This window comes from Rattus norvegicus, chromosome 9 (genome assembly GCF_021556685.1).
Source record: "Rattus norvegicus strain SHRSP/BbbUtx chromosome 9, alternate assembly SHRSP_T2T, whole genome shotgun sequence".
NCBI classification, from domain to species: Eukaryota; Metazoa; Chordata; class Mammalia; order Rodentia; family Muridae; genus Rattus; species Rattus norvegicus.
The window spans coordinates 117,605,286-117,633,155 of record NC_141542.1 but is presented as its reverse complement, the minus strand read 5'-3'; the positions used below and the strand labels follow the sequence as shown (position 1 = coordinate 117,633,155).

At 43.1% G+C, this 27,870-nt stretch overlaps 1 protein-coding gene across 8 annotated transcripts in view; it reads left to right on the top strand.

Annotated features, from left to right (window-relative positions):
• The window catches only part of Efna5 (ephrin A5), a 279,914-nt gene that overhangs the window by 53,848 nt on the left and 198,196 nt on the right, over positions 1–27,870 (top strand). For 2 of the 8 annotated variants that reach the window (NM_001433802.1, NM_001433801.1), the window contains exon 1: positions 22,643–22,940. The exons of 4 other annotated variants lie outside the window; for them this stretch is intronic. In NM_001433802.1, coding sequence (NP_001420731.1) covers positions 22,711–22,940 — 230 coding nt within the window. In that variant the 5' untranslated portion in view covers positions 22,643–22,710. Of the gene's footprint in view, positions 1–21,820; positions 22,986–27,870 lie in introns of those variants that run through there. 2 more of the 8 variants (XM_087564416.1, NM_001433800.1) reach the window with 2 other exon arrangements.

Sequence of the window (27,870 nt, the reverse complement as noted above, 5' to 3'; positions counted from 1 at the left end):
ATGGTGGCTCTTACATGGCTTGCAGTAAGATAGAGGAAAAAAAAATCCCATGTCAGAAGATCTGAACTGAGATGTGATTTCACAGCATTTTTTTTTTTAAGGAAAGCGGTTAAGGCATTTGAACATTTAAATATATTTATTTTTTGGATTTTTGCCTTCCTTGCCTTAGTAGCATATAAATATTCAAAGGTACCTTTTGGATTTTTTGAGCGAGATGAATGTTTACACAGCCCTGAGCCTTACGAGGAAATTTATGTGACTGTGTCTGTGTTAGGGATAATAACCGTTGACTTGGAGAGGAGAACCTTACCTAGAGGCAGCTGCAGGTACTCATAGATTGAGCGTGTGTGCATGTGTGTATTGCTCTCAAATGAGCAGAATTTTAAGTGGACACATGATTAATATCTGGAATTAATACCTCCACTTGGGAGAAATCCAGTGGCCAGTGTTTTCCCATACACCTTTTTTTTTTTTTTTTAAAATCAATATCTTTCCTGTTAATTTTTTTAAAATTGCTCATTTTACTTCAGGTAATAATGTTGTATATACGATCTGAGATTTAAAATACTGCTTGACTTTTTGTCAAATCACTTGAAATTTAATCTCTGTCAACACTGCGCTAAAGTGTTAAGTATTCAGGGCCCTGCAGTTTGAAAGCAAAATTTTAATTTTATCTCACCAAGTGTCCTTTTTAAAGACCGGTTTAACTCTCCCTCATGCTTGAGGGAGAGACTGGTGCGGCTGTGAATGAACCTGGTTCCTTCAAGAAGCCTTTTCTGCACAGTTAGCGCAACTGCATTCCTGAAGGGGACGTCCATGTGAAGACGTGTGTAAGCTATTCCGGGTGTGATCGTTGAGCATTAATCTTTTTATGAAGGTCACTGGACGGTAAGGAGGGACAGCTGCTAGGACAGCCCTGGGTTCTCCCAGGACCAAAAGGTTAGATAAACTGTTTTTAGGATTTATTCAGGGCAGTGATTTCCATGTCAGTTTAATTACCTTCACGTCTTACAAGACCGACAATCAGGGTACCAAGACATCTTATGAAACCACAGGCTCTGAGAACTTTGAGTCTCTTTCTGATTGGGTTTATTTGATAATCCCTCGTTTCACGGTGACCTTAGCTGAAACGAAGAGACGTTAGGACGACAAGGCCCACGTTCATGTTAGAAGATTTAATCCGGAGTCTATCATCCACCAAGAAAAATGCCTTTCATTCTCTGTCCATTTATTTGAAATTAGTGATCCAGGCATCTCTTATTGGGGTATTACTTTGATTTTTTTTAACTTAGCAATGTAACTCTGGAAATACGTTACGTAAAGGACCGCCTTCAAGGTGCACTGTGTTTAAAAAGTGATCAATCTGTGGAAAATTGTTTTTAATTGACTTCATTCTGGACACGTGACCTATTAGAAAGAAATGGATGGAGGACAGAAACTTATACAGCCAGGGTTAAGCTGGGTCATCTTATCATAGTTTTGAACAGATTTCTAAGTACTTTCTAAGTACAGAAGACCCAGGACTTGCGACATCTTGAAGACCATGTTTATTGTTATCTGGTCATTACATTGGCCATATTACAGTTAATAACTTGCATGCCATTCTTTATCCCCAGAGGCATGAAAATAAAAAGAAACATATATGATATAGAAAAGTATTTTCAGCAATTTTTCCAGGCCCATTACTTTTATAAAACACTTGAGATTTTACTTTTATTGGTGTAAGACATTTGGAAATGACTAACTAGTAAGTGGACCTAATGACATCATTCAAGTTTATATTGCTTCGTTAATAAAATGAAAAAAAAATTCACAGAGTTTCCCGAGGTTTTTTTCCATCATTTTTTATTATTATTTTTTATGATTATTATTGTTTTATGATTATTATTGTTTTTATCGCAAAAGGAAATTGTTGAAGTCATATGCTTGAAGACGCTTAGGGAACTATCTTTCATTGTGTGTGATGCTTTGTTACTGTTTGTAGATGACTAAGCAAATTTTGTGGTATTTGCCAAATTAGATTCTTTGAGAAATTTCTTTTTCTTTTTTTCTTTTTTGGAAACTGTTTTATTTCTCATTTTGCTACTGAGTTTTTGTGTCTGGAAGGTTATTTCATAAACTTCCTTTAACTCTTATTCATCTAAGAGGATTGTGGGATCTAACTGCAGATTTCACAGTCTGGTAAACACAAAATGTATTCTCATGGTGGCTGTGCTCTGCCCTTGGCAGTTCATTAAGTAGACTTCCCTGTGCTAACACAGGAACCGACTGCAACATCTCAGGCCAGACTTTCTGTGGAAGACTGCACCGCGCCTTGCCCACTTACGCCTGTACTGCTCTAGGGTTCTCCAGCATCCGGCATTCTCCATAACCAAGCTGCATGCTTTCCCTTGAAACTTTTGTGAACTAATTCTATAAGTGCTTGTTGGTTACTAGTTAGGCATGGGGTCTAATCAAAGGAGTTATTTTGGATGCACTTTTATCATCTATCTATCTATCTATCTATCTATCTATCTATCTATCTATCTTCTATCATCTATCATCTATCATCTATCTATCTATCATCTATCTATTTATCTATCTATCTATCATCTATCAACTATCTATCTATCATCTATCTATCTATCTATCTATCTATCTATCTATCATCTACCTATCATCTGTCTATATATCATCTAGCTAGCTAGTTAGCTATCATCTATCTGTCTGCCTGTCTGTCTGCCTATCTATCTTCTATCAATCAATCAATCAATCAATCTATCATCTATCTATCAACTGTCTATTATCTATTTGTCTATATATCATCCATCTAGCTAGCTATCATCTATCTGTCTATCTACCTACTTATCTATCTATCTATTATCTATCTGTCTATCATCTATCATTTTTTATGCTATTGATGATTGGATGATTGCCCATTCTAATAACAACTAGTCTTTTCTAGTAGTAAGACAGGTTGTAACAGTTTTGAGACATCCGCCTATATGTAAGGACCATAAGCAAATAAGTAGACATTTCCTGTTGATTGCTAGTACTGGAGACATATAGGACATATGTTAGAATTTCTGGATGAGCCCCAAAGGGAGCAGATTCATCTGAAGGGGATTAACCCCATGCTTTATTAAGTCACCATTCATGCCAGAATCACGGCAGAGCTGGGACAGAAGCATTTACTAGCTTGGTTTCTTGTAGGAAAATCAGTAGAGAGAGTGGTTCGAGATAGCTACTCTGTGCACATTCATTCACTCACCCCAACAATAGTGCATTTTGCTACTAACCGATTCAAGGACTCGGGTTTGGGCTACATTAGACCAGGTAATTGGATTCCCTCCCAACACTAGAAATGTCTGCCGGAGCTCTGATCTGCTCTCTCACGCTGTTTATGGTTGAGACCAATCGGAAGATCGGTGTGCTTACGGTAGCTCAAATATGTATCCCCACCCCCACCCCCAGAAAAGTCAACTCATATTCTGCGCTCTGTCATAACCTATATCTAAGTAGGAGCTAGGATTCATAAAGGTTAAAAAATATATACAAAAAAAAAAAGAGTAAGGAAGAGGAAAGCTTTAGACATTTTTGTTAATAAGACGACGGAAGGAAGTCTGATGTTACCTAAAGCAGCGGCCCCTCACCTTCCTACTGCTGCAGCTGTCTAATGCAGTTTCTCATGTTGTGGCGTCCCCAACCATAAAGCTGCTTCATAACTGTGAGGTTTGCTACGGTCTCGCATTGTAATGTGAAAACCTGTGTTTCCTAATGAGCTTAGGCGACCCCAGTGAAAGAGTCATTTGACCCTGGGGGGGGGGTTGCTATCTTCATGTTGAGAACCACTGACCTAGATGGTTAGAATGATCCCTGAAAGGACCAGTTCCCCTTTATTAAATCAAGGACCAAAAATAAGTCAAGACTCAAGCATATTACCATATTTCCCTTTGCGTGGAAATTTTTATGAGCATAGGTCTTTGTAGGTAACACATTATTTTCTATTAAAAAAAAAAAGACACAGGGACATACTGTTTGGTTCATTGCGAATAAGATATCCAGTGATTTTCGTTTGTACTTACCTGTTGAAATCAAGCTTTTCTAAGCATCCATTTCTCTGGGTTATTTTACTTATTGATTGATTTATTGATCGATCGATTGATAGCTTTTCTCATACTGTAGCGTTTTCAGTAGGCTTTTTATGCCATTCTCTCCCTCCTAGACTCCCTCCCCCACCCCCGCCTCTGGTCTCACACGCCTGGTGGGGTGATGAAGCTGTGTTGCTAAGCAGAGTTCTTCCAGGCAGCTCATGCTGGGCTTCCTATCTGTCATTGCTCCACTTTCATGTTTCTGTGAGGATGGAAGTGATTTGAGACAATATCATTGGGAATAAGCTCATAGTTAAGTGCCCAGGTCTCCCCGATTCTCCATTGAGCCATCACGAGTGTCTCTGAACAGCGCCAGTGGTATTCTTGGCACGCTAGGCTCAGCGGGAGTAACACTGAAATAGCAAAGATCGAAACCTCCATCGCCAGAGAATTCTCTGCTCGCTGTATGACCTGTTTTTGTCTTCCATTTTTGAACGTGTCCAATGCCACGATGGAGATGCAAGGGAGAAGCCAGGAGATGAGAATGAAATTAGCCGGTGACACGATTGGATCAATTAAAAGAAAACCAAAAAACAAAAAAACAGAATGATCATGGAATCGCATCCGAAACTAGGGACTCTAAGCATGAAACAAAGAACCAGAAAATAATTCCAGTTTTCTGATCACAGGACTAGAGAAAAACATTTGAAAGTGAGACATTTTCTGTGACAGTTCAACGACCGCATGCGGACTCTGGGGGAGGAAAGGGGTGGTCCCAAGGAGTCTATTTGCAGAAAGACGAGGCATCGTATGGAGTCTAGGTAGTGGACAAAAGAACGTGCCATCCTTCTGGATTTTTTTTTTCTTACATGAAGTGTTGGGCTATGTAGGTGAATTAGCGGGATCTTGCAAGTGAGATGCTATGCATTTGTTAGTCCTTTCAAAATGTCTGCCGGTCTGCGGACCTCATAAAGAGAGGCGGGAGCTGTGTGAGCCTGGTTTGCCCAGCGCTTCTGTAAATGCTCCTCTCATGATATGCCTGAAAACCTTTGCCATTACAATAAAGCTAATAAAAATGGAAAACTCTGAATTCTTTATAGATGCATAAGGAAGTGTAATTTCTCTGTGACCTGAATAACTCTTTGAATGGCTGCCCTGGCCCTTTGAAAGGAGGCTCCTCTACTCTATTGCTGCGTGTGCCTTTGAACATCTTGCTATCAGACTATTTTAAGAACGGAAATAATAGACGAGGATTTAACTCAGGGTTGTACTTTGAAGGGCAGGTGGGATTCCCCTCCACACCTTCCCGAGATCCCCCCCCCCTCCCATCCTGTCGAGCACTGCTATCTAGCCCAGCGTCCTCAACGAGAGGCGATCTTTGTGATGGATAAAATTAAGCGATAATACAATTTTTTTTCCCACTCACTCGGACGCCTCCACCTTTTGGTTCCATCCCCTTGAGAATTGTAAATTGGATTTGTTATCTCGACCTTTCAAGAGGCACCATTCAGTCATCTCATTTTAGTTGGCGGCAGACAAGGCCAAGGGTGGTTCACAGAGTGGCAGGGAAGGCTGAGGGCTTGTGTGTTTGGAGTGCCGTGGCCTTGGAGAGCAAGTACATCATGGTTGAATTTGGGGAGAGATAATTCCAAGGGTGACCTCTCAGTGGAGTGGCTACTATGCTAGGCACCGAAGCTGTACCTCAGCCCCCACTGCACCAGGCTCTGGGCTGGTTTGGCTTCTTGTGTCTCTGTGTGAATTGGCATTCTGGGGCGCTTGCTGCGTTTAAGCCCTCTTCTGCTTAGGAATTATTTTTCCCATTTTGATGTGGATCCGCTGCTACTCCTCCTGCCCCTGATGTTAAGAACCAGAGGAGGAAGAGGGAAGAAGGCCAAGTCCTGGGAAGGACAGGAAGGTGGCCAGAGCTGGTGTGACAGGAAACTAGTCTCAACTACCCCGTTTTACAGATAATTTTAATAATGGCGGAGTTTGGCTCTTGCCAGGGAGAATGGAAATGACCGATAGTGACTGATAGTAAATTTCCATCCCTTTTATTTCTCTGGGTTTGGATGCTGGTCTAAGTTCTATGCTCAGGCTGTAGGAGAGCAACCGAGTACATTTTTATTAGAGACTTAGAGGACCCACACTTTTACATTCCGTGATTTTAGTTTCTCCGTTTAACTGCCGTTTGACTACTGAAGACTTTTTAATTTAAGGTGTTGCAGCTGTAGGCAGGTATGTATGGGATAGAAAAATACACATCTCACAGGGAGAAACCCGACTAGGCACACGAAGAGGGGAGCGGTGCGTTTGTGGTGTAATTAGGAGTTAAATTAAGAGCCTAGAACACCCCCTGTTCTCAGTAAATTATTCCGCTGACTGAGAATTTATGAAGTAGAAATAGATCGTTTTGAATAAGCTGAGCACTGGGACCAACTGACTTGGGGGCATCGTTAGCACCATGGGGGATAAAGGACTGTGGGCACAGCATAAAGGACTGTGCTGCTGCTCCCTGGAGGTGAGCCCAGCTGTGGAATTGTGCCAGTGTCCTGTGTAGTGGGGCGTGCAACATTGCCATGGGTCATACAGTCCTGCATGCACATTTCCTGCTGTAAGGTGTCTCTGCCCTGGGAAGTTGGCACCCATCTCATCATGGCCTCCCCGCACAGTGCCGTTAAGGGAACAAAAAGAACCCTTTGCAAAGAGCATATTCAGCTGGAGTAGCCCCTCAGAAGTGTCCTGCCTGCCTGCAACATAAGTTTGAAAGCATGCTTGCATGATCCAGGGGTGGGGAAGCCTGGTGTTTGAACCGTCTATCCCTACGGGAGATAAGACTTAGCACTTTAAGCTGTGTATGAAGGAAGCTATTCTCAGGACCAGAATCAGGCCTTTGTGTCTTGATCAAGTTCTGTTTTTAAAAATAAAGTTGCCTAAGATGACGTGACACGAATCACCAAATGGCTTTAGAAAGTGTAGAGCCATTCGGGGACTGAGAAACAGAAATTCTCGGTGGCAACCAAGGCACCTAAGGAGCTAAATCCGCCATTGAATTTTTGAAAACCGTTGCTTCAGGGAACGTTACATGATTATTTAAGCACTGCTCATGCTTCACGCACGGCATAGAAGACATGATGTAACGTTGCCAGCCCGGCTCAGAGCACAAGTTGGGCTGTATTGGTCTCGACGTTGCTCAACGTCGCCTTCCTCTTTTTGAGTGATGAATTTAAAAGGAAAAAAAAATTTCTGAGCAGATGGAGAGTAAATTGCTTGGACTACAGGCGCTGGCAGCTTATATGCATTTTGTTGTGAAGGTTGTAGCTTTGGGAGGGAGGAGGGGAGGAGAGGAGGTTGCTGAACCATACATGTTAGGAGTGTGGCTGGTCCAGGTCCTTTGATAGACACCGGCCACATTTAGTAGCCAAGGTGAGGTCCTTTTGACGTTGAGGATACATGTGTTTATTTTAATGAAATGTCACCCCCCACACCCTACCTGATACCTCTTTCACATCACCTCAGAATAAACTTTTTGAGAGGTGGAGAAAGAAGTAGCAGAGGCCCAGGTGGGTGGAAGAGGGGACGAGGAGTTTTCCATGGAAAAATTCAAGTGTGGCTACCGGATACAAGTGTGGCTACGACAGATTTAATATCATGATGATTTAAAATATAGCACCAAATTGTTTTCGATGTCTGTAAGATAGGTTAGTAAAACTGGAACATTTGGGGGAAAAAAACCATTAGTTTTAAAAGCCCGTACGTTGAATGGCCAGCGTTGTCATAAATGATGTTTATAAGGGAATGGTTAGCTGCGCTTAGGCTCAACTGCAGATGTTTGGGGAAGGAGAAGGGAGCACAGGGCTCGCTGCGGAAGGGAGAGGGGCAGCCCCTGCCCTGCTGTAAGTGTGTGTGATGGGCTTCCTGCTGGACAGGGAAGACAGAGTGAGGACTGCTCTCATCTTTTTAACTCAGTGGGTTGAAATATTGTTAGTATTCACAGTAGTGTGTTTCAGAAGGATTTTCTTTTGTGTGTTAGGATATAAATTGTATTCTGGCTTTTATGGAATTGGGAAATTTAGAACATTGCTCATGAGAAGTTCGGACTAATGTTTATCATTATATTACCCCCCCCCTTTTTTTTTTAAATGAACCATTGGATAAAAAAAAAGCCTCAACATAGAGTAATGTGCTTATGAAAGAAGAGGTTTAAAATTAAATAAGAGACTGACAATGGAGAGGAAAGCACGGTTATTTACAACTTTGGCAGATTTTGGGGGAAAATTTCCTGTTCATAATGTATATATTTAAAGGGCAGTGATACACGCTTGCTGAAGGAGGGGCAGGTGATGTTAACTGCTGTTCATAGTGTACTTGACAGCTGCGGCACTCTTTGGTGGCTTCATGAGACAACAATTATCATCTTGACTTTATGGAAGAGGAAATTGACACTTGGAGATGTTATGCAACTTGTCAAGGGTATTAGCTAAGGATTAGTTCAGGTGGGAATTCAGGTGTCACGTTGGTAGCCTTGTGAGAGCATGTGCGTGCACTTGTATGCATATGAATGTGTGCATGTGGGTGTTCATGCGTGCATGCGTGAGTGCGTGTGTGTGTGTGTGTGTGTGCGCGCGCTCGCGTGTGTGTGTGTGTGAATAGCAGGAGCTAGAACTTTGCAGCAATCAAAAGAAGAGCAGGTAGATACATGGGTGGATGACAGGGAAAGAGAAAGGAGGGACTTGTTTCTGAATTAAATGGATCCACTGGTTGTCTACTGGGAAGAGGAGAAGAGCTGTTCTAAGGGGGAAGGCCAATGTTACCCCATTCTTTACTTTGCTTTAGAAGCTCAGGTGCAAGCCGCTCCCAAGTCAGAGAAAATCAATTCTGGTGTTCCTCCTGTTAAGGCAGAGCACCCCCGAGTTTGAGAAGGAACTTCTTAAAATTTGAATGAAAATGTGTTATTTTAGAGATCTGCAGCTGCTGTTGGTCCAAGCACATGGAATCGCTTGGCTCACGGCTTATGGTATATGGGCAATGGCGGGGCTGGGGCAGGTCGACATACTGCATTGATTTACAGCCCGTGGCCTGTGTTGAGCCCAAGCCACGAGTGCCGTCTCCTGCTCTCATCTGTTTCTGAGCACCTTCTCACCTTGAAGTGACCTGAGTAATACCGTATAGGAAGCAGGAATTTTATTAAAATGGGGAGAGCTATTCCATCCTTTAGAAAATCGTCTTATTCAGTGCCAAGAGCAATAGAAACGCTTCCCTCCCCCCCTGCTTCCTCTCAGTGCCCCATACTGACTTTACAAGGAGGGAAGAAAGCCCGTTATTGAGGACAATATTGAAGGGAAGAGAGGTCAGGGCAGGCAGGGAAAGGGAGACTCTTGTCAGAACAATACATTCTCTGTGTTATTTAAAATAGTATGTGACTTTAATTCTCGGTTAAAGCCCAGAGCTGAGCCTGCTGAAATATGTATAGAACAGCAGATCTACTTTTGTACCCGAGAAAGGATGAAGGTGTTGGCAGCGAGCCACACTGAAGCCTTGGGGTGAGAGTTTGAAGGTGGAATTTGCAGGGTTGGGGGTGTGTGTGTGGAGGGCAGGGGTCACAGAGGCAACAGGATGTTCCATTTGCAGCTGGTAGGTCAGCTTTAAGCCACCAGTTAGCTTGAGTTTACCGTTGCCGTAGACTTCTCCCAGTTATCACGACTGTCATCTGCCAACAGTGCAATTTTCTGCTGTATTAATGTGGTTAGATGAAAGAGCGTTTAAGAAAATTATCAAATAAAGGTTTACAGCGATTTACCTCATTCTTCTCACCGGTATCCTTGTCTCCAAACATGCTGAGTTATGGTCTCAGGCCTTACGTATGTTCAGGAGAAACTGATCCACTGTGTCTTAACATGTGCTTTCCTTCCTAATGCTCCAAAGAGGCTTTGGGGAAAGGGAGGATATAAATACAGAAACCACCTTCTAGCAGCTGCCTCTAGTTAGCTCTGAGCGCCCCCACCCCCACCCCACCCCACAATCCCCATCTTTGAAACCTTCCTTACAGGGGCGCCTAATCTGTCCCACATGCTCTCCTCCCGGTGCAGCCACAGTCCCTTCCCTTGTTGCCCTGTATGATTGAGAGCAAACAGGAGAGATTAACTAGCTTGACTCTGGTTGAGGTCACTGTCTTTAGGGTGCTGGTTTGCAAGAGTTGGTGAGCAGGAAGAACACAGATGTCAGTCACATGTAGCCTGAAAGAGATTAATAACAACACCTGAGATGCCGTTAGAACTTTCAAGGTATCCCCCAATTAAGTGCTCTGTGAAAATGGCCCAGCGAGGAGACTGTCAGCCACTGATGGAAGGCCATGCTTTGATGAGTGAATGGCTTTACCTCAGGGATCATATCCCACAGTCTAGGGAGTCAGGACTTCAAACGCCACCCAGCTCTTTTCACTTACATCCGACCCTTGTTTTGACAGTCCTGGGTGTGGCAAGTGTGACGATGCCCATCTGTGTCCTGCCATGTCCCCAGCAGATGTGTACTGCCACCTTCTAGTTTAAAGTTCCAAATGTTTTCTCGCAGGTGCCATTCGTGCTATTGAGTCAGATCTCCATTCATTCATTTCGATACAGTGAAGCCAAAGTTGACTATAGAGCAGACAAGAGACTGAAGTGTATCATTTTCTTTGCAGAAACTATTTCTCGGAAGCCGTTTGTTACTGTTGCCGAGAAGACATGAAATCCATAGACATCTTAATCTTGTGACTTTTAAAATATGATACTGGCTCAGTTTAAACAAACAAACAAAAAAATCAAGACTAGGATTAGTGAGACGGAGCAGCTCTTTTAGGCGTGTGGCCCTCAATCTATCAGCCAAGGGCTATCGAGTGTTTGGATTCCTATGCATATATGTGCAGTACCATTGGTCCATAACCTCTAAGGTTTGAGAAATGACTGCCCTTCACCTTGAAAAAGGAATAGCTGAATTAGTCCTTACAGAATCGCCTTGCTCTGATGATTCTGCCTCCGAACTGATAGTCTTTGTAAAGTGAGGACTCAGCCTATCACAGCCTGCTTTAAAAGGTCACTGTCTCTTGCAGAGTAGATTAGCTTGCTCCGTTCCACGGGCAGGAACCACTCTGCAGCTCCGTAAAACTCGACCCGGGAAGTAAATTTCTGCTGTCGCTTTGGCTTGCTCCTGGAAAAGGAATTTCAAGCCCACCAGTTTTCACTTCCTAACAGAAGTCACGGTTCCTCATAGGTAGGGAGACAAGATGGATGGGAACCGTGTGTCTAGCTTGCTTCTGCTTCCAGCAGGTCTTCGCTGCTAATGCATGCAGTTTACCAAATAGGAGAGACATGCGTGGAAACATGTCAATGAAGCTGGTGATTAAATACATAGGTATCGGGGCTACTTGTCAGCAGGGGAGCCACAATGCCAATGGGAAGGAAGTACTGTTTGATGGAGCGAATGAACACCCGCTTCCTTTGGGGCTGTGTGTCTTTTGGAAGGAGGGGTCTACTTTCCTAAAGTATGATCTTCCTGTAGGATTCTTCCTGTATCAGAGTAGTTTATCATGTTACCTAGAAGGACCTTAAAGTTTGTAGGAAACCAAGAAATAAAAGTTTTCAGGATACGTTCTTGAAGAGCTATGATTAATTCTGTGTATGTCGCCTGCTTTAAGCAAAGATAAACTGTAACTGTCCTTCCAGGAACGAATTCTTCTGGCGGGCTCTAGGAAGAGGAAATTCTGGTTAAATCTGTTTAATCCTCAAAACAACGAAGCAGTTATAAATGCTTTCACTGCAAATGGTTCTGAAATGCCATCGTCCTTACAAGACCAGGTCTGGTAGAGTATGGTGAGTTTTCTCAATGAGCCAGGACCCTCATTAAGAATACCAGCTACACAGCTCTTTGGCAAACCTGGGAAGCACTCAGGAGCCTTTGAGTCTGTAGGTTTAACTGACTTCTTTTTTATGATTTTCCCCCAGATGGCTGGTCTTCCTGCCTCCTGCCAACATTGAGTTTTGCTTCTTTCCCCCCCAGAAGTCCAGAGCCTCTGGGCATGGTGATCTTCTAATTAGTTTTTTCTCTCTGCTTCCTTGTGACCACTTCTGTTCTCCTCTGCCAAGTTTCGACCCCTGGGAGCCTGTTCCAGATTGCCAGAGCAGCCCTTCCCTCTCTTCTGGATCACCTAGAACCAGCTGGGGATTGCCGATAGGGTCTAGATTAATAACCTAACGATTACGAAATAATACTCTTACTGGACCAGCAGTGTCTGATGAGGATAGGACAGCTGATCACACTGCTATACATTTGAGAAAAGTGCCTGTACTTAACGAGCTGCTGTTCTCTTTTACCTAAATATTGTGTGCTATTTTGTTCCTGTTTATTTGAGCCTCCTTAGTGTTGACCAGGGGGAAGGGAAGATGACCAATCCCATTGCATCTTTTCAAGGCAGATAACATACTGTCATTTCCATTTTTTGATCTATGATCCAGTGAGTATTTTTTTTCTGACATGATGTTTTTTGCTGGGAATATATATCCACAGACATTGACAGACCTGCTTTGAGTCAATAATAACAATATTCAGAATTAGGAAGACGTCATAAGGAGCAGCAGCTAGGATGATAAAGGGAAGTGACTGTCTTTTTCTCCATCTTGAACTTTCATGTTAGAGTGAGATGGTGAAAGGACACTTACTGAGCGTGCTTTTGCTCTGTGTCCCATGAGGGATGTGCACATATCCGGAGCATCATAAATCCCTATTCTTTCTCTGCCTCCGATGTGAACTCACGTCTCTTTATCAAGATTAATGAGGGGGTTAAATTCGGAGTAATGCTCGTTATTGGTGTTCAGTAACTTCAGGAAAATTTAAATACATGCATTAGGGCTAGACAGGGAAAATAATTGATCCCTGGAAAGCTTCAACTTGCTCTCTGCAGAAGCACGGGGTTTGAGACGACGTCTAGTGTTTAATGACCATGTTGTCACCCGGGTCCCTATCTCAGCCAGTCATCCTTGTGCAGTCAAGCTCACAGGGACGCCAAGTTAGACCCCCAAATTATCTCATTATTCTTACTTATATAAATGTCAATGCAGAACATAAAGAGAAAGCACAGGTTGCTGTACGGCACCTAGAACAGGGTCTGGTTAGTTTAAATGCCCCTCCATTAAGGCACGAGTCTCCCATAGTGTTTCAAGTGCGCTTCGGATCGTTTTGCTTTCAGGGGTTGGGTGGGGGGATTATTTGATTCTGAAACAAAGTCTTGCTATGTGACCCAGGCTATCCTGGAACACATGATCCACCTGCCTTAGCCTCCCAAGCATTGGTATTATATCAATAATATACTGGGTTTACTTAAGAACAAAAAGAAGGTCATTGTCTTATCTCCTACTCGACTAATTCTCTTGCATATTCCTTTGCTACTTCCCAACCTTGTTTGCTCTTGTACAGTTGGTTTGTTTGCCCTGCTTTTTTATTTCTGCATTTATTTCTACCGTCTTGAAATAACTGTGCATCGCAAAGCAGTTCTTGGTGGAGACCGAGAATGCCTTACTTCGCCCTTCCTGGTGCTGTGGTTTGAGGTTAACACACGTTCTCCAGTCATCCCTACAGCACAAGCAAGAGCTGAGGTGAAGGGGGAATTCATGAAGCGGTATCTGCTCTCTAATCAGACCAAACCATTGTGCAGAGCCAAGGATTCCTTTTCTTCTCCCTGGGAATGGAGTACAAAGCCACCGTTTAAAATATTAATAATGTACTTATATGAGTGTCGTTACTTCGAGACAATCTAGACGTCTTTAGAAGTTAGTTTGGAATTCAGTCTGCATCTGTCCGGGAGTAAGGAGTTTTCTAAGTTTGTCACATACTAACTCTAAAGGCTAGCTTTAACACTCTGCATTTTCTAGTTTGGAGACATTGTAGCTTGGGCTCACTCAACTTTCATTAGTTTATACAAAAGGAATCTAATCTTTTCTGTTTGCTTGTTTTAACAGTTTTTGAGAATATCACAAAATTACATCATTTCCCCCTTCTCATTCATCCCTTCACCGTGTCCCTTGTACTCCCTTGCTCTATTTCAAATTCATGGCTATTGTTAGGTATACATGCATATATATATATATATATATATATATATATATATATATATACATATATGTGTGTGTGTGTGTGTGTGTGTGTGTGTGTGTGTGTATAAATATAGCCTATCCAGTCTGTTTAATGGTATAATGTCACTTGTGTGTTTTCAGGGCTAGCCATCTAGTATCGGACAACCAGTTGGTCTGCTCTTCCTTGGGAGGACTATTTCTTCTACTCAGCATTCCTCAATGGCCTGTAGTTCTTAGTGTAGGGTTGAGGTCTCTTGGGATTTTCCCATCACCCTAATCATGTCTATTGGAGTCATCCTAAAGTTGGACTTGTTTAAGCAGCCATGTTGTTGAGACTTCATGGGTGTGGCTTCTCTGGCATTTCTTAGAGACACAATCTCATAGCAAACTCCCTGATTCTTTGGCTCTTGCAATCTTTCTGCCCCTCTTCCTCAATGTTTTCTAAACCTTAGGCGTGTGTTATAGACATATTCATTCCACAGCTTTACACTTTTGTGGTTGCAAAGAGAAGCTCCCTTGATAAGGAGCAAGATGTACACTTACCTGCAAGTCTAAGGATAAATATTTAGAATTGCTTTTTGTACTTGGAGTCTTTCCTTGTCCTGATCAGCATACTTCTCCTTCTCTGGGCTCTCTAAAGCTCTTCAGAGGGTAGAGATCAGTTTTTAAGATGAAGACCAGGTGCAAATGTACTGTGTATTTGAGAATTAAAAGAGAAAACATTTTTAATATCCTCGCCAATTACCTTCAACTTATTGTTGTCATTTTTGACCACAGCAATATACGGGTTGTAATCTTCAGTGAATAGTCAGTGGCCAGCAGTTCCTCTTCTGAGGCTGTAACTGTCATTTTGAAGCCCATTGATCATCCTCCAAGTGTAATTTATATTCACTTCTCCTAAATGTACGCCATTAAAGCTGCCTAACTCCAGCTTCTGTGCCACTGCTCTGTCCATTCGCCTGGCCCTGTGAGTTCTTACTGTAATTCATCTTTGGTCAACTTGGCATTCACTTTAGTTTTGTCACCTCCAAGCCTTGGCTTACAGTCACTTCCTCTGGGAAGGAGCCCGTGATTAACCCTGACTGGCACTGATCATTCATGTTTGACATCAGTGTGGCATCCGAGAAACCTCAGCCTCTATGATCTTCTGGGTTGACAGATCACTCTTGAGTCTCACTTATTCATTTTCCATGGACTTGGGAGACGTCACACAAATGAGGAGAGTCCTTCAAAGAGCCCGAAACCATGGGATGTAGCTGCCACATTCAGTTTTGTCCACATGCCTTCCTAGAAGTAACCTCTTTTTGAGTGTGTACCAGGTACCTGCTAGAAGCCACCTCCTCCTGACAGTATATCAGGTATCTCTCCTAGGCGTGCTTCTAGAGGAGCGCGATGGCAGTGTTGCAATGGTAAGATTTTACTAGACACACACTTTAGCAATCGTTCTTTTATTTCCCCCTCTTATTAAATCTTTGAGGTTTTGTCACTTGCTTCATGAAGATTTTCTTTCCATACATATTTACTAAATCTTTGTAGACCTCAGTGAGTCATTGCTACCTGTTACCAAAGGGTTCGTATAGGTCTCTAGTAGGTTTCAGTCTATTTCACTTTACTTTTAAGATTGCTGTTTAGAAGGTCCAAAAATCAACAGGGTACAAAAAGAAACATATCAGGAAGCCTTCCTTTCCAACTTGCCTCTCTAACCCTGTCTGCACCGTCCCCCAAAGGAAACTATTTCTTCCTGTTTGTTGGGTATTCTATACTTGTGCAAGCGCAGCAAGCATGTACACAGAATATTATGTTCCTTACCAAGAGATTATCACACTCAGGGCATGTCAAGTTCTGTGTGTGTGTGTGTGTGTGTGTGTGTGTGTGTGTGTGTGTGTGTGTTGCTTTTCAAAATTGGAGACTTATCCCTATCAGCATTGAGAGAGCACTGTCTTTATTCATCACAACTTCATGCGATCCTACTGTCTGGGGAGCTTGTAGTTTGTTTCGGTGGTCCTCGTTGGTGAACTCTTATAGCATTTTGCTATGTAAGGATGCCGGAGAGAATGACCTTGTGCACACATCATTTCAATGTGATTTCTTCCGGTCTTTACTGTCCCCTACCTTTCCCATGTATTCCTCTTGGGCCATAGGGAGACTATGCATGTTTCTATATCCTTATTATATCCACAGTGACCTTCCAACTAGAGGAACAATGCCTTGAAATGTAGGATGCCCTGGGTCTGGTCTATCTGTGTTTCCTATGAGTCTCAATCCTGCATTCCTCCCTGGACAACTAAAGTGACTTAGCTCAAAGAGACCAAATATAATTTAGAGGAAATATCCCACTGTCAGAGATAAACAGTTAAACTGTGTGGAGTTCTACTAGTGAAATATTTTTTTAAAGTACTTATGCTATTGGTTATTTTAAAGAAAATGAATGAAACTATTATATTTATATTTAAAAGTAGAAAAGTAGTTGAGCATCCAGTTTATGTCCTAGCTACTGTTTGGGTTCCATGACTCTTCTGAACTCTGGGCTGAAAGGAGCAGCTATACGTTGGTCAGTGTGTATTTGTGGGTGTGCTCGAACAGACCGTCACAACACACAGCATTCCAAAGGAAACCTTGTAAATAGTTTTACTACGAATATTCATGGTAATGAAAGCATTCAGAGTGACGGGTTTAATAAGAGAGCTTTGCAGAGGCACACCAAGCATTTGTTTGCCTTCTTCCCACGTTTATCCTGCCAGTCCCCATAAACAATATGGCTCCTCTTTCATTCCCTATGAAGACTGTAACATTTTCAACTGAATAATTCTATTTTAAGGCCTTTGTTTTCTTTTGTAGTTTCCTTCTCATCTCATTTTATACAGTGCGTGACCCACTTTGCACCCTGAACCTCCCTCTCTCCCTCCCTCCCTTCTCTGAGACAGGGTCTCGTGTAGTGTGGACTGGCCTTAAAGTTCCTATGTATGTGTATGCAAATGACCTTGGACACCTAGTCTTCCCGTCTCCATCTCTCAGAGGTTGGGATCTGCGCATGTGCCATTGCACCTGGCAACCTTGTCTTTCCGGTAATTAAGCAGAACTAGTGTTTTCATAGGACTTAATTTATTCCATTCATAGGTAAATTCGATTTATCCCTTACCCACTGTTTCCTGTGTTTACTTTCCACCGCACACATAAATTATTATGGATAAGATGGCCAAAAGAGTGCCAGATCCAGTGTACGCTTCAGTAAGGGAAATATTCGGCTCATCTGATTCCTCATTTGTCAAATGAAGGCGATAGGACCTGGATAATATTGAGAGGTGTTATAAGTATGAGGATAAAGTGTCTATCATGGTTGTTAGTTATGGTAAATGCCCAATAGACAGAAGTTCTGAATATCCTTTCTGACATATAATGCTTGGTGAGTTTCTTTTGCCTGCTTAGAGGTTATTGGAAATAGTTAGATTATTCAAACGCTGTCTGACGATCACCTCACACACATTAGAGAAGTGACCGTAGATGGGGCGAGCCGTTCCCTGTGCTTACGTGCGAGGAGTATTTGGCGTCTGCTCACGACCTCTCTATTTTCCTGGCAGTCCATTGGAATGCTGGAGAGGATACACTTCTATCATCGCATTATCAGCCGCTGAAGAATTTTCAGTTTTCTGCTCACTCAGTGCTTGTAAAAATTGAATATATATCGCTTCCCCTTTATCATGTTCAAAATCTCTGGTTCACAGTCTGTTGAAATTCATCTTGTTATATTCAAAATGCGTCTCCGGGAAGCGGCGACGGGACCCAGCCTCGAGTCCACTTACTGCTCCATGGTTTTGCCGCAGCTTCTTTTCTACATTTACTTGGAGATATTTTTGTTTTAATCTCCTATTCCTCTTCTCTAGCCAAGTTTTGTGTGTGTGTGTGTGTGTGTGTGTGTGTGTGTGTGTGTGTGAAAAGTAATATTTTATCCAAGCTATATTCTGTGTGATACAATATGGCTGTGTTTCAAGATGTTCCCTCAGCTTTTTCATCCAGCTACTAATTCGATGCTGTGAAAAAAGAAAAAAGGAAAAAAATCAAAAAACCGAAAAACCTAGCTGATGTTTGCGGTGATGGGTCAGGGCCAATAGAAGGAAATAATTTTGAGGAAGATGAATCCATTTCCAAGTAATGTTGGCTGAGTCAAAGTTTACATTGGAATTTGTTAAATTGTCTGATAGAAACCAAAGTTGACTGGGAGAGGGCTGTGTGTGCTATCTTTGCCTGCTCACGTGTACCTCATGGTACGTGCATGCAGAGGACACGGTTTTACTTTGATAGTTACTTTTAGTTAGTCCTTTAGAAGGATTAAATTGTAATTTTCATGGTCCCGACTGAATTTTTTTTTCCTGGTGGGTCTTTTAAACAATACTCCTAAAACCAACTTAAAAATAACATGCTATTTCCTAAAATATTTTCTATGTGTGCTTGGCAGGCAGTCCAACTCCTATGTCTCCTTCAATCATTGTTCCAGATCTGAAGGAAGTGAGCATTATTAACCCCAGTGCACAGGTAAAGAAATCAACTCAGGGAAGTTAAGTGGCTTGCTCATGGCCACACCGCTATTGGGTTGCCAAAGTTGATGTTGAGTCTTGATTTATACACCATTCAGTGTTTTATTGAGTTTCTGATTTATGTGGAGGAACCCGTGTGATTCTTTTTTTTTTTTATTTACCTTACCACTATTACTTTAAAAAATTTTTTTTCCCTCTAAGAGTCTAATGTCTCAGTAGTGACAAAAAGAGTTGTTAGTAGTTTCTCCCAGTCTGCTTTGGACAAGAATGGGTGGGAGACTCTCGTAAGGATATACCAACTTCACACATCTCCTGTTGCTGGGAGATCGCGATTTTAATTTAATGAGGTAAGTCACTTAGCCAAAGACAGATTTGGGCTCCTTTTCAAATTATTGTGATTAATATTGGTAAATTGTGATAATTGCTTCTGATAAATTACTAGAAAAATGGAAGAGATTTGTTGTTACCTCCTACAAGGAAGATGAGTGCTCGTGGGGTCCTTGCCACCTGAACGGCATTACTCAAGAGAGGGACCCAAGTTCCTATGCTTGGAAAATGCAGCACCAATGTACTAGGACTCTGAGTCTCGTGCTTAGCAAGGTAGCTCTGCCCCAGAAGATGGATTCTAGAGAGGGCACCATGATCGCAGGGCCTCCAGTGGGAGATTGCCGTGGAGTTTCACTCTTTATTTATTTAATGTATATGAGAACATGGTCACTGTCTTCAGACACACCGGAAGAGGGCATCAGATACCATTACGGACAGTTGCGAGCCACAATGTGGTTGCTGGGATTTGAACTCAGGACCTCTGGAAGAGCAGCCAGTGCTCTTAACCACTGAGCAATCTCTCCAGCCCAGACTTTTCACTTAAGACACTGAACTTACAGGGATCTGAGGGAGCAACTCACGTGTCACCCTTGGTGCAGTTCTGCTTACGAAATGGTTAAGATGATGCGTTTAAGGTTTTAACACAATAAAAATCTTTAGTCTTCCAACTGAGTGGTTTCGAATAAAAAACTTAGCGTCGCTACTTTTCGCCTTGACTTTTGTTTTTCCAATCTCATTTTGACAAGGAAGAAGGGAACATTGTTTCCCCAGACAGCTTAAGGAAAATAAACATGTGGGGCGTTTGGGTTATGGCCTTAGAATGCCTTTCTGTGGCTGCCCTATGTGGATATGTATGTATTTTTACTCTTCTTAGGATTGGGTTGCCACTTTTTATTTTGTGCCAGACATATCATACACTATTTTTGAGAAATTAGTGTAGTGAGAGGCTGGAGAGATGGCTCAGCACTGAAGGTTCTTTCCAGAGGACCAGGGTTCAATTCCCACCACCCATGTGGCAGCTCACGACTGTAACTCCCAGATCTGACACCCTCACACAGGGAAGAAAAACACCAGTGCACATAAAATAAAAATAACTTTAAAAAGCAGAATGAGGACATTGAGGTTGGACAGCTTAGCTAGCAGGAGTGAAGGGTTGGAGCTGAATACTCTGATTCTGAGATTCTTGCTCGAGCCTTGGGGTGAGGCACCGGTGGGGTGTGGTCGTGACTTCTGCTTTGAGGGAAGGCTACCCAGATAGGTGCCCTTCACAAAACAAGATGTATGATTTCTGAGGAATTATAAAGTTGAGTTCCTAGTGAATTAATTTCATCTTTCCATCCCCGGCTTCCCCTTAATGAATTATGGCTTTTTTTTTTCCTGTGAAGAGTATTTATTAAACAGTGAATTTTAGCTGGTACATGATGATACAGAACAGCTGAGTTCGTGTTAATAGCATATTTAAGCTCTATATGATCGGATAGCATGATTTTAATTCTTGGGGTTTGGGACAGGGTTGTATCAAACATATCTGTTTCATAATGAGCCCCCAGTTGTAAGCCGAGTTCTGCCTTTATTAAATTGTACAGAGAAATCCCTTTGTAAAGTCAGACTGACTCCTTCCTCCTTGTAGGAAGACAGATTAATAATATTTCACTATTAATTAGGTCCCATCTGCTCATCCTGCTTTCTATTCTAAAGGTTACACTTATTACCATATTCACAAACCAACCCAACTGTGTAATCGAAGTTTTTTTTTAAAAAAAAAAGAATATTTTTTAAGGTTTAATCTTGGTTTTTGTAGTCTTCTGGCTGCTCCAGAGGACAGGCCACTGACTCGCTTTCCTTCTTTTCCTTTATTTTCTTTGATTCCCTGTTGTTTCTTCTTGTCATCCAGCCAGATGCCACAAATTACCCAAAATCAAACTATCTGATATGAGATACAGTAATGAAAGACGTGGCACACCCACTTAGCCGTCGGTTTGGCCCAGGGCTCCCGTCAGGATCCAGGTCACAGAAAGGAACCTTGGAGCCATGTAAGGCTCCAGTCCTTAGCATCTGAGGGTAGTGAACATTTTTACTCCCCCCACCCTCACTTCTTTCTTCTTTTAATTTCAAGTGGAGCAGCACCTCGGTGTCCACATCTCAGTGAGAGAGGACCCTGCTCGACCAAGCCTTAGGACACGTCTTCGGAATGTGCTGCAGGAGGATGAGAAAATCTTTGGAAGGAAGCAGGCCCTGACTTCGTAGCTAAAAATATGAAGGGGTAAAGTCCATACCACAAATTGAGTAAACTTTGATGATAGGGGATTACTGGAACATTTTATTAAGTTGGGTTTTGCTTAAAAAAAAAATTAACTTTTGAAAAAAAAAATTGAATCCCTGAGCTTGTGTGTAAGGGCTTGGCTTGTGGATGGCGGTTGTTACAGCAGCTGGCACAGTTCTCCAAACCCCCTACAGCCGCACCCTTCAGTGATCTGGCTCATTTCTTCCTTTCCTGGCCTCTTCCTGCCCCTTCATGGTAGATGCTGGCTGCCTGTTTCCTGGTAGCCCCGTGCACATCTATCCCGGGACAATGTAGCTACCTAGTCTCCTTTTGTAGTTTTTCCCACCGCATCCATTTGCAGCCCTACTTAGAAACTGCTTGTGTATGAGTACCAAGATATGTCCTCTCTCACCATCCGTCTCTCCTCCCAGGATGTTCTTTTCAGGACCGTCATGGCCGCCGGCATTTTCAGAACTCTGTTGATGAGGTAGTTTCACTCAGGCATAGTATTTGAAAAAAGATGCACTCACTCTTTTAGATTTAGTTCTTGGAAGAGCAGATAATTAAAGAGAATGGGGGTGGGGGGGGTGAGTGGGGAGATGGCTCAGTGGTTAAGAGCACTGACTGCTCTTCCAGAGGTCCTGAGTTCAATTCCCAGCAACCACTTGGTGGCTCACAACCCTCTGTAATGGGATCGGATCCAGCAAGGGAAGCTGGATCGTTGGTCTTTTAAAATTGCTCTTCAGGGAGGTCTAATGGGCAGCCCCTAGTTGAGCACCCAGCTTTAGTAGCGCAGAAGGCTCTTAGAGAACTGGAGTTGGAGTTGTCTTAGTCCCCCAACCTCCATCCCCCACCGGTCAATGGGACTTAGAAACAGTCCAGTTCCTCACTGTAGTCTAGGCTTCATTCACAACAGTGGAATTATCAGAGTCCGGCCAGAAGTCCCCTTACTTTCCAGAAAGGCGCCCAGTCACGAGTGCCTTGCTGGGGAAGTCAGTCCTGTGCTGTGAAGGTGCTGCCTCCTAGAAACCATCTGGCCTTGTTTTGATGGCCTGGATGGATGATTGACAGTGAGGAGTGCTCGAAATGGCCGAGTATATGTGTATGATGAGTATTTTCCTTCAAACGTGGGCTCTCTCAGCTGCTCTCAAAGCCGGCTCGGAACAGGTGCTAATGTACACCGGCGCACAGCAGAGTCACACAGACACTGCTCAGCGCGGGTGCGGATGGCGATCACAGGCCTCAGCCCTTTCTCGGGGTTATTGCTCACATCTCTTTATGTGTCTCACGGCTGCTCTGTGACACATTAAATGTGACAGATTTCTGTCTCATCGCTACTTCTCCACGACTACTCAGAAAAATTAGTCAGAAGATGATGCACACAGGTCTTCCGGTTTCTCCTGTGTCCATCATGGCGCATGCGCTGGAGTGGGCCAGTGAGGAATGGCAGCAGTCTCCCTGGTTTGCCATTCGGGTCGGGCATCCGGAAGAGCGATGACTTGTTCTCATTGCAGTTTCCCTTACCTTCACCTCCGCCTCACTCACTGCAAGCTCTTCTCACAGCCACTGATCCATTGATGCTGCTGAGGCCTCATCCAGGCGTCAGGCCCTCCTCTTGTGAGTTCTCTCCCTGCCAGCTCCGCCAACGGTATGACTTGTGGGAAGTCCCTGGCATCCCTCTATCTTGTCTGAGGTAAATTGCAAGTTTACTAAAGGAGATCACATCTCTGATCTCTCTTGTTTCCCCTACACAAAGATCAGTCTTTAAAGTTTCGTTATGTTTTTGTTTTGTTGTGTTTTTTTTTTTTTTGTTTTTTTTTTTTTAAGACAGGTTTTTCTCCGTGTAATCCTGACTGTCCTGGAACTCACTCTGTAGACAAAGCTGACCCTGAACTCAGAGATCTGCCTGCTTCTGCCCTAGTGCTGGCATTGAAAGCACATGCCACCATTGCCTGGCTAGTTTTTCAGTAATTGTCAAAGCAGTTGGGATGTGTGAGGTTAGGTACAGGTGCTGCCGTTAACCTTGTAGCATTTGGCTTAGATTTACTTTGAGGGTGAGAACTGTGTACTCATGTGACTCCATGTCACGTTGGCATATCAAATGGGTGCTGCTGGTTAGTGAAAGTTGAACATTGGTCTAAACAAGCCTCCTTACACCAGCTATATTCGTAATGATAGAAATACATTGGGAGGGTCAGAAAGCTGGTGTTGCAGAAAGATGGTTGACCTTGCAAACCTGGACATGAATTTGATCCCTGGAACCCACATAGAGTTGGAAAGAGAGATCCCACTCCACGGAGTTATCCTTTGACCCCACACACACTCACTGTGGCATGTGAAGCCCGGGCAAACACACACTAGCAGGAACCTACTTGGAAATATGCTTGCACTTCTATGGAATTGATCATTCAGAAAGTAACTGCTTTGGGAAACAGATGGGACTGACTATATTTCGGGCTTGTCTAAGACGATTTTAAAAATTATTTGATTCTTCATTGATTCATGCATTCAACTGATCTTTCGGAATGTGTAACATGGGTCAATCTCCTTGATCTGTATATAAATATATCTATATCAATCACATAAATATATGAGGGTTTCACAAAGGCCAGTGTCTTCCAAGCAAAGAGTCAGGCTGCTTTAGAGAGAAGGAAGAGGGGATGGGACTCTTTAGAGATCCCACTTCAAGGGTTTCTGTGGGTCAGCTGGAAGCCTGGACATGAATATTAATAACTGTTGTCAGGTGTGACCATGATTTTATGAGAAGCAAGGAATCTAAATATCGAGGTCACCTGCACACTGGCTTTTAGATGCCAGCTCAGTTAAAAAACAAAATAAAATCTGCACCAGCTTAGGAAAACGAGTGAAGGCTGGAGACTGTGCGGGGCTTTGATCCTTGTGACTCCTCTCTCCCCTTCCATCCCAAACACTCCCCAACACATGGAAGCCATTTAATCAGGGCAGCTTACTTTAAAAGCCTTACTTTATTCTCAGCACCGAGGATCTCATGTTAAGTGATTAAAAAATCATTGAAAGAACAGATGGCAGTAAGATCTGTACAGTGATCGCTTCATTTCACACACACACTCCCCTCTTGACCCACCCACACAACTGTTAAAGTTTTTGCATTAAGATCCGAACTGGTTACAAGGGTCTATGATTATTGGTGTGGAAAAACCCTCATGACTATAAACTATCCAAACGACTAAACAAGTTACGGCCACGTCATTTCTCAGAAGAATTCGTGAATGCAGCTGCCTCTTCAGTGAGTCTGACCCAGCCTCCTGGCTGTAAAACCTTGTGCATATAGTCATTTTGCCTTTAAGATAAAACCATGTTCATGACTCGAGGGCCTGGCTTACTGACATTTGACAGAGAACTATAAACTCTTCTCTCCCTGGGTGGAATTCACTTGGAAGCACTTCAAGAATGTCATTCTTCTTAAGTTTTCTGTTTGGACTACAGGAAGCAGGTACCTGCAGGAGATGAGTTATCCGATTTCTTTCGCATTTTACAAAGCTCTGGAAATCTGCCTTTCCCTACCTGTATTTGTTCTCTTCGTTGCTTTGATAAAAAGGCATAAGCCTGTTGCCACTCTTGTTGGTCACGTCAGAAGCTAGGGTAGAGACATACGACTTGTCTGTCCAAGTCAGGGTTCAGTTGGATCCACAGAGAATGAACGGTTGCGTTCTCGTTCTCTGGTTTTATGGAAGCATTTTGTGGGGCATGCATTTACATAACACAAGGAACCATAGCCAGCCACTGTTAAGAGTAGGCAGGCACACTGAGGGAGTCTGGGTCTGGCAGGATTTTGGGAAACAGATAATTTGGGATTTAGAACTATAGGTAAAAGAAGCAAAACTCAGGCCATTTGCCCAGAAAGGAACAAATCTCAAATGCACAGGTTCTGTAGAGGGTAGGGCTTTTGGCTTTTGGGAGGGCCCCGTACCTCTGTGGGGAGTCACATCGGTAACTAAGGGAGAAGGTAAACAAAGAATGCTAAAGGAAGTTCTTCAAATGGTGGTGATAAAGCAAAGAGATAGGCATTCATTCATTCGAGACTCATCACTGAGCGATGGGCAAGACGGTTAATGCTTTGTTAGCTCATGTGCCTCTCTGCAAAAGGGTCTCCTATGTGTCTCAACTCTGTTCTACACATATGACATAGTCACTGTGTCAAAGAGGAGTCATTGTCTTTATCGGGGTGTGTGTATGTACATTGTGTGTGTGTACACTGTACATGTGTGAGTGTGTGTGTGTGTGTGTGTGTGTGTGTGTGTGTACATTGTGGTTTTAGGGTCTTGGAGGTTACTCTGTTGCCTCTTATCAAGGCTATTGATGACATCACCCCCCAGTTGTTTATGATATCTTAGTCACTTTGTTTTTAAGATCTGAAATGAAAGACGTACCCCTGACCAGCCCTTTCAGCAGTTTTGAGCTAGACGTTAAAGCTAGACAAGTTAAATCTATTGTTAAATTGGAGTTTGGGATTATCTTAGTTCAGCCATCTTGTTTTTCCTTGTCAAGCATAATTCAGTTGGATTTACATAACAAAGTCCATGTCCGAGTGTATAAATTCCCTCTGAGTTTATTTTCTGGGCCCCACCTTTGCAAGTCTCCAGGGCCGTGTTCCCTCTCACACCGGTGAATAGTTGGTAGGGGCTCGACTTAACTGTCCATGATGGCAGTGCCAGGACGGCAGTGCCAGGATGTGCTGTTTTAGAGTGAGCCGAGGGCCCTTGGTACCTTTCATGGGACGCAGAGTAGTGTGGAGGCTTTCCCTTCACACTGCAACTGGAGCACCTGCTCGGTGAGAGGAATCAGCTAAATTACTAGACATAATTGATGTTTGCGCAAAGCACAGAACGTTTGTTTTTCTCTCCTTGTGGTTAATGCTCAGCTTGATAATTTAAACGAGACCTTTTCCTCTCTCTCTTCCCCATCCCTCTCTCTACATTCTATTACACACATTTTCCCCCTTAGCCTCTGTCCCCTGGGCACTACCAGTTTGCTAAGTGCTTCTTATGGAGGGTAATACATTTAGGAAGCAATTTTCATTCAAGATGGTAATGTTCCCGGCCCCCTTTCTAGAGCGGAGGCATCTGAGAGATGCAGATACGACACCGTTATCTTTCCCAAGTAGAGTCGTTTGAAAGTGGATGCACGTAATATATAGTTTTTAATAATCTTTCTGCTCTGGAGCATAAACTGACCTGTGAGCAGGATGGCCCAATGAAGCCCACATTCCTGTAAGCCTGGCTTGGGCAGAGTCAGCCAATTTCAAGGCAGATTAGTGTCAGTGCAGAGAGCGGGATAAACAGGTGGCAGACGTCACTTGAAGAAAAGAGAAGATCCTCTCCTAGGACCCCAGAGTACAGTGGGGGTGACTAGAGTGAGCCTCCCTGTTGTAGGTGCTGACTGTAGGACCACGTGCGGGAAGCCCTGGTAGCTGCCTGTAATGGCTTTTGTTTTTGTTTTTTGTTTTCACAAAACTGAAAATCTAGCTATACCGAAGCAAACAGAAACAACAAACCCAAACCGTAGCTCAGACCATTTAAGCTACTTATAAAATTGAACAGCTTTTCCAGACGCTTATTTGATGTGTGTGACTGATTTTATTTTTTACCAACTCATATTTTTAGGTGAGTTAGCGCAAAGCAGCCAAGGGAGGGGGCGGGGGTAGGGACACTTGGTGAATTTTTACCTTCATCCTTGCACACATTACCTGATGTGACTCTGTCAGTCTGTCTGTCTTCCATCCTTTTCTCCTGTGGGCGAGTTGAGTTGTAGCCCAGTTCCTGGCATCTCAAAGGGGAGTGGCAACTCAAAGGGAGACAACGTCCTCCTAGCTTAGAATTCTATATGAGGAAGACAAGCAGGCGGCCAGTGGCATTGTCTTAGAACCGTGGCCATTGCAATGCGTACCATTTCAGGTTTGGTTTTCCTAACCTTGAAAACCCTAAGTCTAATCTCTGTCCTTTCTGCTCCTCTTTCCCACCCTAGCGTGTAAGTAGGTTAAGAAGTCTTTGGAGAGTCCTGAAATAACTTCCAGGTTTCTTTGGAGGCCAAGAGGCTTCCACGTTTTCTACTTTCCCAATTTTCCATCCAAAGCGGGGGAGGAGGGAAGCCCGTACCTCCTACCAGGCTTGCTGTTTTGTGAGAGTTGTCAAGGTGGGTTGCAGGAAACATTACCGTTTTCTTCAGATGCCTAACCATGTCATTCTGCTTTATTCGTTTTTCTGAGATACAGTTGAAAATAAACGTGATCGCTAATGTGCTGTATTCTTTCGATCTTCATTGACAGGCTGGGAATTTCCCATGAGAAATAACCAAGTTGATCTTTCCGTGTTTATGTAAGATTGCCCCTAGTCATATCTGAGAGACAGCTGTCAGTGTTTCCATTTATTTGTCTAGAAATAGAGGCTTCATTGTATCCCTCAGTGAGACATCAATATGCTTGAAGGATAGAAGCTGTTGAGGGCGAAATTGTCTCTCGAATTTTTCATCAACATTCTTGGTTTCTTTTTTTTTTCTTTTTCTTTTCTTTCTTTCTTTTTTTTTTTTCAGAGCTGGGGACC